The 17,741-nt window shown below is 46.5% G+C and overlaps 3 protein-coding genes across 13 annotated transcripts in view; 2 read left to right on the forward strand and 1 right to left on the reverse strand.

The window, feature by feature from the left end:
• The window catches only part of LOC135272768 (mitogen-activated protein kinase kinase kinase kinase 4-like), a 94,025-nt gene that overhangs the window by 57,307 nt on the left and 18,977 nt on the right, over nucleotides 1-17,741 (forward strand). For 4 of the 6 annotated variants that reach the window (XR_010340730.1, XR_010340732.1, XR_010340733.1 and 1 more), the window contains exon 3: nucleotides 7,663-7,695. The exons of the other annotated variants lie outside the window; for them this stretch is intronic. The gene's annotated coding sequence lies outside the window, so the exon portion shown is untranslated. The remainder of the gene's footprint in view (nucleotides 1-7,662; nucleotides 7,696-17,741) is intronic. 6 annotated transcript variants of the gene reach the window in all.
• On the forward strand, nucleotides 3,432-4,718 carry LOC135272794 (chromobox protein homolog 1-like). The gene has a single exon (XM_064371471.1). It carries the CDS (start codon nucleotides 3,962-3,964, stop codon nucleotides 4,433-4,435), a length of 474 nt encoding a protein of 157 aa, XP_064227541.1. The 5' UTR covers nucleotides 3,432-3,961; the 3' UTR covers nucleotides 4,436-4,718.
• LOC135272767 (interleukin-18 receptor 1-like) overlaps nucleotides 9,318-17,741 on the reverse strand; it is a 40,983-nt gene continuing 32,559 nt past the window's right edge. For 3 of the 6 annotated variants that reach the window (XM_064371361.1, XM_064371359.1, XM_064371358.1), the window contains 4 exons: nucleotides 15,568-16,451; nucleotides 14,575-14,736; nucleotides 12,633-14,264; nucleotides 9,318-12,286 (listed from right to left, as the gene is read on the reverse strand). Coding sequence is in view for 2 of the 6 variants with exons in the window: in XM_064371364.1 (XP_064227434.1) it covers nucleotides 14,242-14,264; nucleotides 14,575-14,707; nucleotides 15,568-15,712; nucleotides 16,324-16,451 (429 nt within the window). In the remaining 4 variants the exon portion in view is untranslated. The remainder of the gene's footprint in view (nucleotides 12,287-12,632; nucleotides 14,265-14,574; nucleotides 14,737-15,567; nucleotides 16,452-17,741) is intronic. The other 3 variants (XM_064371360.1, XM_064371365.1, XM_064371364.1) reach the window with 3 other exon arrangements.

Here is a 17,741-nt window from a genome sequence, read left to right on the forward strand (position 1 = left end):
TTATGAAAATAATGTTCTTATTAAAATATTTTTTGGTATAAGTCAATGGTTATTTATAAATTAGGTAAAAAGGAACTGGTAAGTAAGAGAGATGTAAAGAAAATTACAGATATGAGTGAGAAGGTGGTTTTGGTAAGAAGGATTAAGAAGAAAATAATTCTGTATGAGAAAGGATCCTGTATGGAAATTTTTGTCCTGATATAAAATGACTAGTTATTTAAGAAAGAGTGATTTTTAGGAGAAAACAAAGTCCAAGCATGTTGTAAATGGTCTGTGTAAATCTGATAAGGTTTGTGATATAGTTTGGACCTGTGTCCCTGCCCAAGTTTCATGTTCAATTGTAATCCCCAGCATTGGAGCTGGGGCCTGGTGAGAGGTGATTGGATCATGGGGTGGACTTTTCATGAATGATTTAGCACCATCTCCTTGCTGCTGTCCTCCTGATAGTGAGTGAGTTATTGTGAGATCTGGTTGTTTAAAAGTGGGTGGCATTTTCCTTCTCTCTCTTGCTCCTGCTTTCACCAGGTAATGTGCCTGATCCTTCTTTGCCTTCCACCATGACTAGAAGCTTCCTGAGTTCTCTCCAGGAGCAGATGCTGCTGTGCTTCCTGTACAGCCTGTAGAACCATAAGCCAACTAAACCTCTTTTCTTTATAAATTACCCAGTCTCAAGTATTTTTTTTTTTTGGTAGGAGTCAAAGAGTAGCCTCACACAGTGCAAAAAGAATTTATAAAATAATTTTTATGTGATTAAGTTGACTTTATACTTTATTTATTTTGAGATAGAATATTGCTCTGTCACCCAGGCTAAAGTGCAGGGACGTGATCTCAGCTCACTGCAACCTCTGCCTCTTGGATTCAAGTGATTCTTGTGTGTGCCTCAGCCTCCCGAATAGCTAGGATTACAGATGTGCACCATCCTGCCTAGCTAATTTTTGTATTTTTAGTAGAGACAAGGCTTCACTATGTTGGCCTGGCTGGTCTCGAACTCCTGGCCTCAAGTGATCCACCTGCTTTGGCTTCCCAAATGTGGGGGATTACATGTGTGAGCCATCACACCTAGCCAGTTAACTTTAATTAAAAGAAAATTTGTCTTTCTAGAGATTGGGCTTTGATATAAAAAATCCACTACTGCAAGACTAAAGAACAACAAGATTTTCTTAAAATATTGATTTACTCTTAAAAAATTGCAAGAAGTTGTACATTTAAAATTCCATAAGCTGTTTCTTTTTGAAATTTCTCAGCTGGATAGCTCAGGAGTCCAACTTCTGCTGTAGTCTGTTGCCTCAGGTTTTCTCACTTTGAGAAGGCCTGGGATGGTAACTCATCCTTCAACTTTTTTTGGCTCTTATGACATTTTTTTCCCTTTCAGTTCTAAATCTGTTGTTATGGTGTGATGCAGAAGGTTTTATCTTGAAGGTTAAAAAGGCAATGTTTTCCTCCAGATAATTTAATTCTGTACTTTTGTTCTGTCTTATTATGTTTTAGTTTGAAGTTTTTCTGAAAAATTAACTCACAAGAGATAGATTATTTGAAAAGGTGGCATGCAGATTTGTTTGGCATGTATGTGTGGGAGTTTTTAGAATAAAGACCCAAGGTATAGAGAAAATTGTCCATTTTTACACTTAGGTTTGACAAAGTATAAACAGCTACATAAAAATATGATTGAACAAGCATGTAATTTAATGCTAATAGACTGTATGGAAAAAACCAGAAAGGTCTGCTGGGTTAACCTTCTGATTCTTAACCTCCCTGAGCATGCATTCCTTCCTTCTGGGTCTGGGTGTCTCATGACCTATAATCGAACAAGAAAGGCCAGGTCCTTCCTTCCTTTCTTTCCTTCCTTCCTTCCCTCCCTCCCTCCTTCCCTCCCTTCCTTTTTCCTTCCTTCCTTCCTTCCTTCTTTCTCTCTCTCTCTCTTTCTTTCTTTCTTTAATTCTGACAGGATTTCACTCTGTCACCTAGGCTGAAGTGCAGTGTAGTGATCTCAGTGCACTGCAGCCTCTACTTCTTGGGCTCGAGTAATCCACCCACCTCAGCCTCCAAGTAACTGGGACTACAGGCATGCACCATCATGTTCAGCTAATTTTGTTTAGTTTTTTTTTAGAGATGGGGTCTCACTATGTTACCCAGGCTGGTCTCAAACTCCTGGACTCAAGTGATCCTCACACCTTGGCCTCCCAAGATGTTGGGATTACAGGCATAGCCACTTTGCCCAGTGTAAGGTCAGATAATTTCTTTATGGCCAATTCTTACATAGAAAGGTGGAGGAAAATTTAGAGTAATATTTTTAGGTTTTATGGCTGGCTTTGAGGAAAAGAAGGTCTGATTTCTGGGACCTGCCTTGGAGAAGAAAGATTCTAGTTCCCTTGAGAGAAAATGGGACTAAGGGACACGAAAGCAGAGGGAGGCCACAGAAAAATGTTTACTTCTGAGGCCCTTCTGAGGCTTTCATTTGTGGGTATTGCTTTGAGCCCCAACATATGTCCCAAGTGGTCAATATAACCCGGCAACTTCCCAGGCTGTTGCTGGGAACCATTTGTTCTCCTGCTCAAGGCCTCTGTAACAGTGTTCACTCATGACACCAACATACTTCCTTTTTCTGACTAGTTCAAGTTCTCCTTTCAGCAGGTTCGGTTTTCAGGTTATCCAAATGGGCTTTCCATAAGGATCTATCTCTTTTCTTTGTGAGACAGAGTCTCACTCTTGTTGCCCAGGCTAGAGTGCAGTGGGGTGATCTCAGCTCACTGCAGTCTCCGCCTCTTGGGTTCAAATGATTCTCCTGACTCAGCCTCCAAAGTAACTGAGATTACAGGCATGTGCCACCATGCTCAGCTAATATTTGTATTTTTAGTGGAGACAGGGTTTTGCCATATTGGCCAGGCTGGTCTCAGACTCCTGATTTCAGTTGATCCACCCCTCTTGGCTTCCTAAAGTACTGGGATTTCAGGTGTGAGCCACTGCACCCAGCCCGAATTATCTTGATAGAATGTAAAATCTTTGTTTTTAGGCTAGTTACCAAAAAGGAAAAATAAAAGCCTTCTTTAGTGATTTTTTTTTCTGTGTATTTTTATACCTTTTTCCTGTGTATTTTTAAATATATAAGAGTGAGGTGGCTGCCAGGGCAGAGAACAGTCTAGCCCAGGCTAGAGAGTAATGGCATTACAACCTCTGTCTCCTGGGTTCAACTGATTCTCCCACCTTAACCTGCCAAGTAGCTGGGACTACAGGCACACCCACCTCAGCCCCCCAAGTAGCTGGACTACATGCACACCACCATGCCTGGCTAACTTTTGTATTTTTTGTAGAGATGGGGTTTTGTCAGGCTGGTCTCGAACTCCTGGCCTCAAGCAATCCATCCACCTCATTCTCCCAAAGGAGCCACCATGCCAGGCATACTGCTGTTTTTATTAGATTATAAGTAGTACTTAAAAAACTAAACCTTAAAAGGGTTAACGTTTTTATACTCACGTAACTTTCCATATAGTTTTTGAAGTCTTTTGATTATCCCTCTGGTTAAATGAATAACTGAGATTCTGTTTTAATCAAGTGTTTTGAGCCTGTTAATATCTTCTGATGAACATCCTCAAAAGTCAAATCCTATATTATGTCTCTGATTTAGACTTACTGCTGGGGGCTTATTAACACTATAAAAATTAATCACCCCCAGGTTATAAAATCTTTTACACCCAATTATGTCATAAACTCCAGTATCATCACCTCCAACCTGATAACTAGACTTCAGTTAAGAAACCCCTTCCGGTTCGGTTGAGGGGAGGGTCATTGGCCGGGGCCTGCGGTAGCCGCTCCAGTGAGGTGCTCCATTGCGGCCACCGGGCTTGCTGCCTTCCTGGGTGCCACTCCCCCCGGGGGCGCCAGTAGCGCAGCTCCGATTCCTCTCCGGCTCTTGGGTGCTGCTCTGAGCAGCCTCACCCTTCATACCAGAAAGCTAGCGGGCACTATGGGGAAAAAACAAAACAAGAAGAAAGTGGAGGAGGTGCCAGAAGAGGAGGAAGAGGAATATGTGGTGGAAAAAGTTCTCGACCGCCGAGTGGTAAAGGGCAAAGTGGAGTACCTCCTAAAGTGGAAGGGCTTCTCAGATGAGGACAACACATGGGAGCCAGAAGGGAATCTGGATTGCCCTGACCTCATTGCCGAGTTTCTGAAGTCACAGAAAACAGCACATGAGACAGATAAATCGGAGGGAGGCAAGCTCAAAGCTGATTCTGATTCTGAAGACAAGGGAGAGGAGAGCAAAGCAAAGAAGAAGAAAGAAGAGTCAGAAAAGCCACAAGGCTTTGCTCGAGGTTTGGAGCCGGAGCGGATTATTGGAGCTACAGACTCCAGTGGAGAGCTCATGTTCCTAATAAAATGCAAAAACTCTGATGAGGCTGACCTGGACCCTGCCAAGGAAGCCAATGTCAAGTGCCCATAGGTTGTCATATCCTTCTATGAGGAAAGGCTCACATGGCATTCCTACCCCTCGGAGGATGATGACAAAAAAGATGACAAGAATTAACTCTCCTGAGTACCAGCCCCTGTCACATCTGACTGTGGGTTTCAGGTGGGAAGGGAAGGAGTTCTACTTGTCTTGACACCACAGAGGTGGCTTGAGAAGATGTCCTTTGAAGGGCCAGTATAGTTTCTGTGCCCTGCAGCAGCCCAAGTGCTTTAAAGCCGTTCCAAGCTATACAGTTTGCACACCCATCCCAGTGGAGGGGAAGGGGAATAAGTGTTTCAAGGCAACCTTTTCTGCACTTTGCTGAGAAAAGCAAAGGGCCTTCTATGAAGGACAAAACTTGCAGAATTGGGTGTGTGGGAGAGCAAAAAAATACTGTAGATCTTCCAAGAGCATCCCCACAACCCACAGCCTTCTTCCCAATAGAGTTAACTCTGCATTTTAACAGCATAGCATGTGTGTAGTTTTTGGCTATCAGCGGTGTATTACTTGGGGGAGGGAGGGATGGGGAGGGGAGAAAGGGAGATGGGTATTATCATTTTGATTAAATTTGGGGGCCTGAAAGGGGAAATGGTGAAGCAATGGAAAGAACAGACAACTAATGATATGCTTCTATGTCCAGAATATTTTACTTTTCAAAAAAATGTCATTGGCACCATAAATAAGGACTGTGAGAGACTGTTTAAAAGCTGTGAATGTCTGAAACCTATAAGCCAAGGTGTTCCCTGCCTAAACTTACTGCTGTTCCCCACAAAGGACTAAGCCAGTTTCTAAGTTATCAAAGTTGCCATTTTGGAAATGGAAATTGACTGAGGAGGGAAGGTCTTTTATTGGAGAGTATACAATACAAGCAGATCATTCTGTCTCAGAGGTGCTAATTCCTGAAATTAGAAGACCTTTCTTTTCCAGTACCAAAATTATAAATATCAGCTTGTTCATCCAAGCCACTGGCTGAGGTGTTGGGGAAGAGGAAGAGGGTGGTAGAGGAGATAAGACAGTAGGGAAAGACAAGGGCCTATGCTCTTAGTGGGGAGAACTCTTGGAGCCGTTCTCTTTTTTTGAGATTTGAACTCTGAAACCATTGGTGGCAGGGTTCAGTCACTGACAGCACAGTTTCACTGAATTGATTCAAGAGTTGGGTCACTTAAAAAACCTTGGTCCCAGGAGAAGATTAAACTTTCATACGGGGCAGTGGTTCACTTTAAAACACACACACACACACACACACACACACACACACACACACACACTTTTTTGAAGAAATCCTAAGAAGTAACATACCCAAAATGCTCTTTCTTGAGTCATGAGATCCATCAGTTCTTGATATTGTCTAGACTTGGATCTAGAACTACATTGTAAAATATTTTTAGGCATGTGTTAGATTTCTGTGAAAACTTTGTTTAAATGTAAATTTCATACTACACTGTCAGTTTTTGTCTTAATAAAACTATAGATTTATTAAAGAAAAAAAAAAAAGAAACCCCTTCCAGCCCCTTTGGAAAGGGACTTCATCAGTATTGTTAAGCAATCATTGTGCTATTAAGTTTCAGAGTTTTGACTCCTGGGTACACTTATCTCATCTATAAGGATGCCTCAAATCCTACTGAATCTTGAGCTGGTATTTGGCACCAAATTCAATTTAACCAAAGCCTCATCTTCAGGCCTGGTAGAAGGTGACAGCCAAGATAAACTCCTATCATGTGACATGGGATCAGCCCTCTATACAAAGTCACAAATACTCATGTAATGATTTTGCCTCTATCTGAATTAGTATAGCTTGTTCTCTGCCTTAATACTAAATAGTTGGAATATTTAGCTGTCTGTCAGTTTCCTCTTCCTGTCATGATTAGAGCTAGGCAGGACTTACGTTCTTCTTGTTTAAAATGTCACTTATTCTTTGTTTTCAGTGGGGGGTGGGGGGCGTCTTTTTCTTTTTGAGCTATTTATAGGTTACAAAATTGGGTAAAATGAAACACATTTTCTCTCTCTACCTGATAGCTTCAAAACTTAAAAATGATTTAGAATCCCACTGGGCCTACCATTCTATTTTTATCACTAATGCCCTCCTGCCAAAACTATAAAAGCACCTTTCCTCTAAGAGGCCCAGGGACTACTGCAGAAAAGCTGGGCATGTAAGATTTCAAGGGCTGATTTTGAGGAATAGAATGAGTTTGAACCCTCCAAATCAAGGATGGGCATACGATGCCTAAACAGCTGGCAAAATGAGGGACTTTACCTCCTGGGACATTAGGTGGCTTTTTCAATCCATTCCAACCATAAAGATTTTTCTGCTTCCTATGGAATTAAAAGAAATCCATATACCTGGTGACAAAGTCTCCTGGTATGGTGCTGTCAGTTGAGATTTATGCAGATATATATAAAATATTTTTTGCCAGCCACTTTAGGACAAATTATTAAAAATACCACAAAAAGCATTACAACACAACGAAAGTCTCTGAATTCTTTAGCTTAAATGGTTTTAACAAAATGCTTGTGTATTGTATAGCTAATTGCTGCAAGTCTGTCAGTAAATCCAAGATTACAGTAACTCAATGCATAGAAGTTATAAATAATTGAATTTTGCAAACTCACCTTTGGCTTTTGGTGTTTGGCTTTCATGTTGCTTAAAGAATTTTAAGGCTGGGCACGGTGGCTCATGCCTGTCATCCCATCACGGTGGGAAGCTGAGTCGGGTGGGTCACCTGAGGTCAGAAGTTTGAGACCAGCCTGGCCAACATGATGAAACCCCATCTCTATTAAAAATACAAAAAATTAGCTTAGCGTGGTGGTGGGCACCTGTAATTCCAGCTACTTGAAAGGCTAAAGCTAGACAATTGCTTGAACCTAGGAAACGGAGGTTGCATTGATCTGAGATAATGTCACTGCACATATCAATAGAGAAAGTTACATATATATGTATGTAACTTTATATACATATACATATATATATATGTAGCTTTATATAAGGTGTTTATGTAAACTAGCAAACCCAGGCAATAATGTATGTTGACAATTTTGAAGCCATCTGTAATTTTATTTTGTCAACAAGTTTGAAAATAATTAATTTATCAAAGATTTACTTATGTCATGTGAACTAAAAAAACATTTGGGTTAATTATTATATATTTTATATGAGTCCTTATTTATGGACCATGCCCAGCCTCTGTTGCCTTTAAAGTCTTTTGTTTCAACTTTTATTTTAGGTTCAGGGGTTAATGTGCACGTTTGATACATGGGTAAGTTGCATGTTGCATGTTGCTGGGGTTTGATGTACAAATGATTTTGTCACCCAGGTAGGTAGTTTTTCAACCTTCATCCTCCTCCCACCTTCCCTATTCAAGCGAGCCTTGATGTTTGGCATTCCCATCTTTAGGTCCATATGTACTCAATGTTTAGCTCTCACTTGTAAATAAAAACAGTTTGTGTCCCCATGTTAATTCACTTAGGATAATGGCCTCTAACTGCATCCATGTTGCTGCAAAGGACATGTTTTGTTTGTTTTGTTTTTTAATGGCCGCATAGTATTCTATGATGTATATATACATTTTTTTAATCCAATCCACCATTGATGGGCATCTAGGTTGTTTTTATGTCTTTGCTTTTGTAAATGTGCTGCAATGAACATATAGGTGTCTTTATGGTATTTGATTTATATTCCTTTAGGTATATATCCAATAATGGGATTGTTGGGCCAATGGTAGTTCTGTTTTAAGCTCCTAGAGAAATTTCCAAACTGCTTTCCACAATGGCTGAACTAATTTACAGTCCCACCAGCAGTGTATAAGTATTCCCTTTTCTCTGCAACTGCACCTACATCTGTTGTTTTTGACTTTGTAACAGCCGTCCACCTGTTCTCACACATAGCAAAATGATTCTTGGCTCTCCTTATCGTAACTACCTTAAATGTAAATGGATTGAACTCTCCAATCAAAAAACAGAGATTGGCAAAATGAATAAAAACTCATGATCCAACACATGATCATAAAAACACATGATCAACTTTGTAGATTTGCTATCTACAAAGTCTCACTTTACATTCAAAGACACAACTAAATTGAAAGTGAACAGATAAAGATATTCCATAAAAAGAGTAACCAAAAGAGAGCAGGGATAGTTATATTAGTATCACACAAAATAAACTTTCAATAAAAAAAGTTTATAAGAGACAAGGAAGTATACTATATATTAATACTAATAAAAGTTTCAGTGCAGCGAGAAGATATAACAGTGATATGCATTGACACACTGAATGACAGACCACTAAAATTTATGTAAAGCAGAAACTATCAGAATTGAAGGGAGAAATAGTTCTACAATAATGATTAGAGACTTTAATGCCTATTTATTTATTTATTTTTTTAATCTTACTTTAATTTCTGGGATACATTGGCAGAATGTGCGGGTTTGTTACATAGGTATATGTGGGCTACGGTGGTTTGTTGTACCTATCAACCCATCACCTAAGTTTTAAGCCTCGCATGCGTTAGGTATTTGTCCTAATGCTCTCTCTCCCTTTGCCCACACCCCCTAAGAGGCCCCGGTATGTGAAGTTTCCCTCCCTGTGTCCATAGGTTCTCATTGCTCAACTCCCACTTATAAGGGAAAACATGTGGTGTTTAGTTTTCTTTTCCTGTGTTAGTTTGCTGAGAATAATGGCTTCCAGCTTCATCCATGTCCCTGCAAAGGACATGAACTTATTCTTTTTTATGGCTGCATAGTGTTCCATGATACATACGTACCCACTTCTTAGTAACAGAACAACCAGACAGAATATAAGTAAGAAAATAGGAGCCTTAAACACACAATAAATCAACTAGATCTAACAGATATATACAGAAACATTACTCAACAAAAACGGTATGTACATTTTTCTAAAGTGCTTATGGGATGTTTTTCAGGATAGAATATTTGTTAGACCACAAATTAAGTCTCAATAGATTTAAAAAGATGGATGTCATAAAAAGTATCTTCTTCAACCACAATGGGATGAAGCTGAAATTAGTAATGGAAGAAAAACTGAAAAACCAAAAATATGCTGGAAATTAAACAACATATTTTCAAACAACCAATGGATCAAAGAAGCAATCATAAGGGAAATTAGAAAATAGAGACAAATGAACATAAAAAAGCACCACTTACCAAAACTCAAGCAGCACTAAGGGGGAAGATGTGTATCTATAAATGTTTACATCAAAAAACTAAAAATATCTCTATCAACAATCTAACTTTACAACTTAAGCAACTAGAAAAAGAGGAACAAACTTAAAGCTAGCAGAAGGAAGGAAATAACAAAGATTAGAGCAGAGATAAACAAAAAAAGGAATAGAAAAAATAGAGAAAATCAAGGAAATCAAAGGTCGTTTCTTTGGAGAGAGTAACAAAATTGACGTATCTTTAGTTAGATGAGCTAAGAAAAAAAGGAAGAGACTCAAATTACTAAGATGAGAAATGAAAATGAGGACAAGTCCACAAAAATAAAAAATGATTCTAAGAGTACTATGAACAATTGTATGTCAACAAATGAAGATAACCTAGATGAAATGGACAAGTTCCTAGAAACACAAAACCCACCACGACTAAATCATGAAGAAACAGAAAATCTGAATAGACCTATAACTAGTAAAAGGATTGAGAGGCCGGAAATAACCCCTTCCAGATACAGTTAAATCATTTTTGACAAGGAAGACTTCAGGGGTGAAAAGGACAGTCTTTTCAATCAATTGTGCTGAGGGAACTAGAGATCCACATGCAAAAGAACAAGTCGGACCCTTACCTAACACCATACACAAAAATTAACTAAAAATGCCTCAAAGACCTGAATGTATGACCTAAAACAATAACATTCTTAGACAATAACACAGGACAAAAACACCACGACATTGGATATCACAACAAATTTTTAAATTCAATACCAAAGGCACAGGCAATAAAAGAAAAAATACACGTATTTCACGACTTAAAAAATTTCGTGCCTCAAAACCCACTATAAACAGAGTAAAAAGGCAACCCACAGAATCAGAGAAAATACTGGCAAATCATACATGTGATAAATAGCGAACTCTTAAAACTCAACAACAACAACCACAAAAACCAAACAACTTAATTCAAAACTGGACAAAGAACTCGAATAGATATTTCTCAAAAGAAGATATACAAATGGCCAATAAGCACATAAAAAGATGCTTAATATGACTCATCATTAGGCACAAATGCAAATCAAAACTACAAGGAGATATCATTGTATATGCCCCCAATAGGATAGCTACTATCTAGTAAAAGGAATATAACAAGTGTTGTCGAGGTGGGGCTGGCTGCACACCAGCATGGTACCTGTGCCCCGGCCCATGGCCTTCTCGGAGCCAGCTCCTTCCCCAGATCCCCAGGGCCAAGGTCTTCATAGAATGGGAGGCTAAAAGGAAGAGTCGGCCTCAGTGCCCAGACAGGAGCAGCAGTGCTGAACCCCACATGAAGCCCACACCATGGGTTAACTCTGGGGGACATCTGTCTCAAGTTCACAGGGACAGGGGGAGCTTGGCCAGTGCCCGGGGAGTGTCCAGACCCACCACAGCAGTCCCTGGGCTGGGCCAGGGCTGGGCCTAGTGTGTAGCGGGCAGGGAGGACTCACCTCTCCCTGAGGAGCACACACTCAGCAGGCACCTGAGGCTGTCCCAGGCTTCTCCACCAAGGCCTCCAAGCCTGCATGGGACAGGTGTGGGGCAGGGAGGGCCTCAGCAGGAGGCCCAGGCCTGTCAACAGCACAGTCGCTAAGCCAACAGCCAGCAGCACCCCTGGAAGGTGGACGGGAGAGGAGAATATAGTGGCCACTCAGAGCCCCTCCAGGCTGCCTGGGACCCTGAGAGCTGCTGTTTTGCATTTGCTTCGGTGGCCCTGGCCTCTGCCCTGCTACCCTTGCAGTTTTAACTCTTCACAGCTCCCTTCCTGCCTCTGGGCTTTCTGCCATTAGTCTCCCACTGGGAGGCCCTCCCCTCTACCCTGTGCCCTTCCCTGTGTAGTCTCTCCTGGGACAGCCCCACATGAAGCCTGTGCTCTGAGTGTATGTATGCATGCACACATGTATGCACGTGTGTGTGTGTGTGTGTGTGTGTGTGTGTGTGTGTGTGAGAGAGAGAGAGAGAGAGAGAGAGCTGCTGCCCTGTGCTCAGGGCTCTCAGTCTCAGCCATCAAAGGGCTGTGTCTTCTCTGCCCACTGGGCAGGCGCCAGCTTAAAGAGCTTAGTGTAGAGTGCTGACCTCTGGAGAAAAGAAGGAAGGAAGACAGGAAACCCACAGTGGGGGCTAGTCTAGGGTGTCTGTGATCCTGTGACTCCACTCAAGGACCCTGTCCACTGGGGCAGCTCTCCAGATCAACGGAGCATGGGAAGTGGGAAAGGGGAGGCAAGAAAGGAGGCCCAAATGGAGAAAATTCTTTGTCTGCAAATGAAGTCCCAGGTCGAGGACAAACTGCACCATGCTATTGTCACTGTGGACATATCTGGAGTTTGGAAGCCATGCCCAGAGCCTCAGACAAGGCTGACACACAGTACACACTCGGAGCCGGGCACGGCACTCCTCCCTGCCTGCTCCAGTCCTCGCTGCTACGTCCTGTCAGTCAGTACCTGTGATCATCACCCAGTCTGGGCCCAGGTTTGGCAGCCTGTGCCTGAGGATGCCGTGTCTGCCCAGCTGTTACGGGGATGAGGGCTGCACAGGGGACTGGCCGGGACCACAGGCCACCCCCTCCTCCTTCACCAGCACCACGGCCAGGTTCTCTGGTTGCCCGTTGTCTTGAAACATGTATGTGCCTGGATCTAGGAACTGATGGGCAAACCTGAGAAGCAGAGATCAGGAGTCAGAATGTGGGGGTTCAGCCATTATGGGCCACTCACACCAAGCCGAGTCTAGATGTCTCCCTGCGTATGAACAACATTGTCCAGAGAAGCCGCCGTGACCCCTGCTGGGCACCAGGAGTCCCCACCTGCCAAGCTCCCCTCGCCCCGCAGACAGGAGGCCTCTCCTCACCCTGGGCTCTGGTCTGGCCACCTGCATGGTCTGCAGGTTCCCGTGTTCTCCTATTGGCCCGTCGAGGGAAAGGCTGTGAGCCACATGGAGGAACCTCGCCCCTTCCCCTCCCACCTCCCAAGCTCCCGGCAGGAGAAGGTAACTCAAGAAGTTACCTTGAGAAGTTGAGGTGCGTCTCTTGCACCAGGTGGCTGAGTCTGCGGAAGGCCCCGGAGTCCCAGTGGAGGTTGCTGTTGAACAGATGCTGCTTCTGGTACACGGGGTAGTGGCTGGCCGAGCGGTCTTGGGGGTGAATGTGGGGCTGGGCTGGGTTCCAGTGCCTGTCCCAATCCCACCCCTGAGCAGCCCAGATCCAGGGTTAGTCTCAGCAGGACTCAGAATGGGTTCTCAGAATGGGTACACTGCGCAGTACCTGTTCTCAGAAGAGTGAGGGGAACTGAGGCGTGCTTCCCATGTGATGACATGTTTCACCCTGTCATGCACATGATGGTGCATTGAATGATCTTGGTGCTAGGGCAAGCCCTCCTCCCTCTGCCTACAGAGGCCACCAGCACACAGAGAGCATGTCCTGAGCAGAGCCACCAGGACTCATGCCTTTGGGGGTGAGCAGTCAGCACCTGGCCCTCTCCTAAGAGAGGCTGCTCCTCTCTCTGCCCCCGGCACGTGGCATGGTGCGGGCATGCAGCAGGTGCTAAATGTGTGCTGTCAAGTGGCTGAGTGACGGGCTGCCAAGGGAGTGGTAGGGCCTCTGACAGAAACCCAAGTGGCTTGGCCTGGCAGTTCTTCCACACAAGGAGGCCTTTTGCTGAGCATGGCTGTCAATTCTTCTTCTTGAGCCCCAGCTCCTGTCCAACATGGGGCTGTGTGTGTGGAGAAAGGGGAAGTGACTGGGTTCACTTCACAGATGACAAGACCAAGGCTTAGAGGGGCAGGGGCTGCCCAGGTCCCAGTGGGTTACGGAGAGCACAGGCCCGACGTAGAGCTCATTTCTCGGGGTTCAGTTCCCTCTTGGCTGCAGATCACCAGTGCTGCGTGAGGAGAATGGGAGGCAGCTGGGTTGCTGAGGGTTCCAGGGCCAGCGTTTGGTGGATGGAATAAAAATGCCACGTGTAGAGAGGATGCAGCCACAACCAGGAGAGTCTGAGTGCCCCGTTCTGTCAGAGGAGGAGGGCTAAGGCCTGCTCTGCAGGTTCCCAGGGCTGGGGCCACAGGGAGAACAGGTTTCAGCTCAATGCAAGGAAGATGTTCCTTATCAACTGAGGTGCCCCCAAACAGAGCAGTCTGTGGTGTTTTGGGGTCCAGCTTTGTAGGATGACAGTGTGGCACAGCTGGTGCTTGCCACTGCAAGGGTTGCTGGGCTTTGGGAAGGTCTGTGAAGGCCTGGGGCCCCAGGCAGGGGTATGCTTGGCCTGGGTGAATCCCCACCACCTTGAAGCACAGAGGTCTCAATGCTGCAGAACGTCGGAGCAGGAACATCTGTCCCAACTCCCTGAATGTATGGATATGGAAACGCAGCCCATGGTGAAGTGAGTACTTGGGGACAAGTCCTGGTCTTAGGCAAAGTCACCTGGAAGGCCAGGAGAAGGATCAGAGGGCCCGAATGGAGCTCAGTGGGCAGCACTCACTGTGGGCAAGGATATGAAGCTGGAAGAGGATCACGTCCCCTGCTCCCAAGCAGACCACAGGGTTTGGAGCACGAGGATTGATGCCATGAAACTGGGGACCAGTCTGCTCTGGGCCTGAGGTCTGATAACGCCTTTGCAGCTAGGGGCTGGCCTCAGGTGGTCCTGGGAGAGTTTGGGGAAGGCCTGTTGAAGACCTGGGCTTTGGGGAAAGCCTGTGCTCACCTGTTAGCCCCACCCGCCTCCCTTCCCTGCTGGTCCCTCTCCATCGAAAGGTCTCTCCTTTGTGATCTTCTGTGACCTCTGCCAGATTCTCCTCTCCACAGCACCTAGGACACAGCTGAGACGTTTCCGAGGACCTGTAGGTGGGCCCTGCAGCTCCCATGCTTTGCCCTTGCCAGGAGAATGCAGCCATGCCCCACACCCCCTACGTTCTCTGGGAAGGCCTGGGTTTGGTGCCTCCTCCTCCACTTACCGAGGAGAAAGGAGTCTAGCACATCTGCCCTGGAGATGATGAAGCCAAAGATGCCACGGGGGCTAAACTGGACCAGATGGATGCTGGCACTCCCTTGGAAAAGTTGGTCTGGGCTCAGAGTGCTTGATACTTCCTGAGAAAGTGCAGCATGAGCTACGAGGCCTGGGAGGAAGGGAGGCACAGGTGGACAGACAAAGACCCAAGCCAGGCTCTGGTGTTCCTTGGGATGCAGTGACAGCCACCCTCAGCCTCCCCAGTGTGGCCTCCTGGGCCCCATCTCCCTCCTTTTCTTCAGAACACACCCAAACTCAATCATTCAATCCGGACCCTCTACTGGGTCATTGCGTGCCCTTTTCCCTCCACCTACTAACATCCTATTTAGAGACCGACTTGGAAACATCTCCCTATCACCCCCAATCTGCTGCTCAGTCCCAAGCCAGATGATCCTCCGTGGCCCTTCAGTGGCTGCAGACAGCATACCACCCAGAACCCCCTGGCAGATGCAATCCATGCAGGGCCAGCCTGACCTGCCTTCTGCATGTACCGGCCCGGTCTGGCCCAGGCCCTGGCCCCCTGCACCCTCTACCCCAAGGAGGCATCAAGGCCTTGAAGACAGCTACAGCTATCACCTTGAAGGCCAACACATGGCCCTGCCCTGTGGTTAGAGGTCCTACTGAGAACAAGGGAGGCCCAGAGCTGGCTCCAGCAGAGTGCACACCATTTACTGGCCATGGCAGGGTCTCATTTGGCATTTAAACAGAATGATTGATGTTAATGTACAAAATACCACCTGCTACCTCCTTCCTGCCCTTGCCTTCAGCTTACAAGTGGAAAGCCATGCAAACAGCAGGGCTGGGTAGGGAAGACCAGTCACCACATGGGCTTTTCCCTCTGCCACTTAGTTTCCTTAGACGTGGTGCCTGGGTGGCTCCATCTCCCGATCCCCAGAGGGCAGAGGTGGCCTCCCACCCAGCCTCCCTGAGTCAGGCTCACCATCTGGATGCTGTCCCCAGCCTCGTTCTTCACGCTGAGGATCAGCTCCCTGCTGGGGCCCCAGGCCAAGGAGAGCTGGAGGGCCTGGGCCAGACACTGGGCGTCACAGAGTTCCTCTGCTGAGACATACTTGTGACACTGGCAGCTGCAAAAGAGGAGGGGTGGGGGGCTGCCCTAGTGGGTGTGGAGAGGCTTCCCTGGCCCTGATCCTTGCAGCCAAGGCAGGCCCCTCAGGAGGGATGGGTGAGTCGTCAGCCTTTCCCCAAGGAGGGCAGGCTGCCTGCTTCCTAAACAGCCACTGCACTTCTAATGGAGGTCTGGGACATATACTACTGCTTTGGTGTCCTGCAGAGGCAGGTGTGGGAAGAAAGCTGCTTGGCCTCGAATAGTCCTTTTGATCCAGAGGCAACCCCTCTCTGCCCAGTCCACAAGTCGGCAGCAGGATTGGGGCTCAGGACAGAACTGGAGGCCCCCTCTGGGCTTACCATGTGATAGGAGTCAGCTCCTGGACTTGGATCAGGGCCTAGGGCCTAGACCACTGTTCCATGGGGCCAGCAACTCCTCAGCCTTGGGCGGCTCTGGCCTGGCAGGTGTTGGCGGGGACCCCTGGGGATGCTGACCCAGGGAAGCTTCTGGAAGGAGCTTGTGCTTGGCTTAAGTTCCCATCAGGGCTGGGTCCACAGACACCCTTCAGGACAGGCCCTGTGGGACAGTGAGGGCCTGCCAGGAGATGATTCATTCTCTTTCCTCACTTACATGCCCAGTTCAGCGCTGAGCTCCCCGCCCACCGGGTGGCAGAAGGAGGTACAGTCATGCTGCTGCGGGGACACACACTCCCAGGTGGCAGCCAGGCGCACTTCTCCAGGCATGCGGCGCTTGGCGACCTGCGGAGGGGGTCGTAGAACAGTGTTGGCCCTGGCACCTCTGCAGGCCCAGGTGTGGGGGGGGGCGCTGTCAGTATAACGGAACATTCCAGAGACACAGGGCAGAACCTCGGGAGAATGAGACTCTTCTCCGGAGGTCATTAACTCACTGTGCTAAGACTAGAGTTAGACTTGGGGGTAGAAGAAACCCACAAATAACAGAGGACAATGGGCTGCCTTGGGGAGATGACCGGGGCTCTAGTTCGGGATTAGTCAGGGATGGCTTCCTGGAGAGGGTAGTGGTGAGACTGGCTGTGAAGTAGGTGTGGGGAGGACACTGCAGTTTACAGGTCAGAATGGCCAGTGTTTCAGGAGAACAGGCCGATCACCAGGACCTGTGTCCACCAGAGGACACAGCATCAAATGAGGCTGTTTCCATGACACCCTCCTGAGAGTGTGGATCCAGGATCAGGGAGGACAGGGGAACTGCAGCCTCTTCCCTGGGGGTCAAGTCACGGATGCTACAGGCCCATTGGAGCAGGCCGAGTATTTAGGCCAGTGGTAGCCAAACTTGATCATGCTCCATCAAGAGTAAAAGGTTGTTGTAAAAAAATTATAGCATATATTTTACTATACTTAAAAGATAGAATAAAATATAAATGAAAAATGAATGAGAAGAAAACATGAATCTGGGTAGTTTGGATATTTTTTTCTGTACCCTAGGGCTGGTCACACCCACTTTGGGGTGGGCTGGGAGGTCTCAGGCCTGGACTGCCCTCTGCCTGGGAAAAGTCCTGGCCTCTTGGGGATGAGGGAGTCTGCCTATTCCAATCAGAGATGAGTTGAGATGGTTTCCGTGAAGCAACCATGCCTCTGACTGAGGAACATCTGACTTCAGTGGTGACCCCTGCTGTGCCTCCTGTGCTGTCTTTGATGGCATGACTAGTCAGCATCTCAACTTCTTTAGGTGTGAAGGGGGCAGGTTTGACCTGCAGGGGTGAGAAGCTGGGCCAGCTGGCGTGTGTCAGGCTCACAGGGCTTGGAGGAGTGATGGGGGATTTGGGGCTGGAGGTCAGGAAGAGTGAGTGCTGGGGCTGCTCTGAGGATGTCCTGGTCTCTGGAGTGGAAGGAGCAGTTAGGAGCCATCCCAGTCCCAGCAGCTCAGCCCCGAGGGACAGAGGGAAGCTAGAGGATGAGACAGACGCCAGGGACTCGGTGTTCTTGGCTACCAGGAGGAGGGAGCTTGTGTCCTAGGGCCTGTCAGGGGCCCTAGCTTTGGCCTGAGGCAGGGCTGTTGGCATGAGGGATAGA

This window comes from Aotus nancymaae, unplaced genomic scaffold, assembly GCF_030222135.1.
Source record: "Aotus nancymaae isolate 86718 unplaced genomic scaffold, 86718_ANA_hifiasm-v0.15.2.pri h1tg000131l, whole genome shotgun sequence".
Lineage (NCBI taxonomy): Eukaryota > Metazoa > Chordata > Mammalia > Primates > Aotidae > Aotus > Aotus nancymaae.

What these genes read in the sequence shown, in the direction of transcription:
- LOC135272794 (XM_064371471.1), top strand. Translation starts at nt 3,962, where the DNA reads ATGGGGAAAAAACAAAACAAGAAGAAAGTGGAGGAGGTGCCAGAAGAG.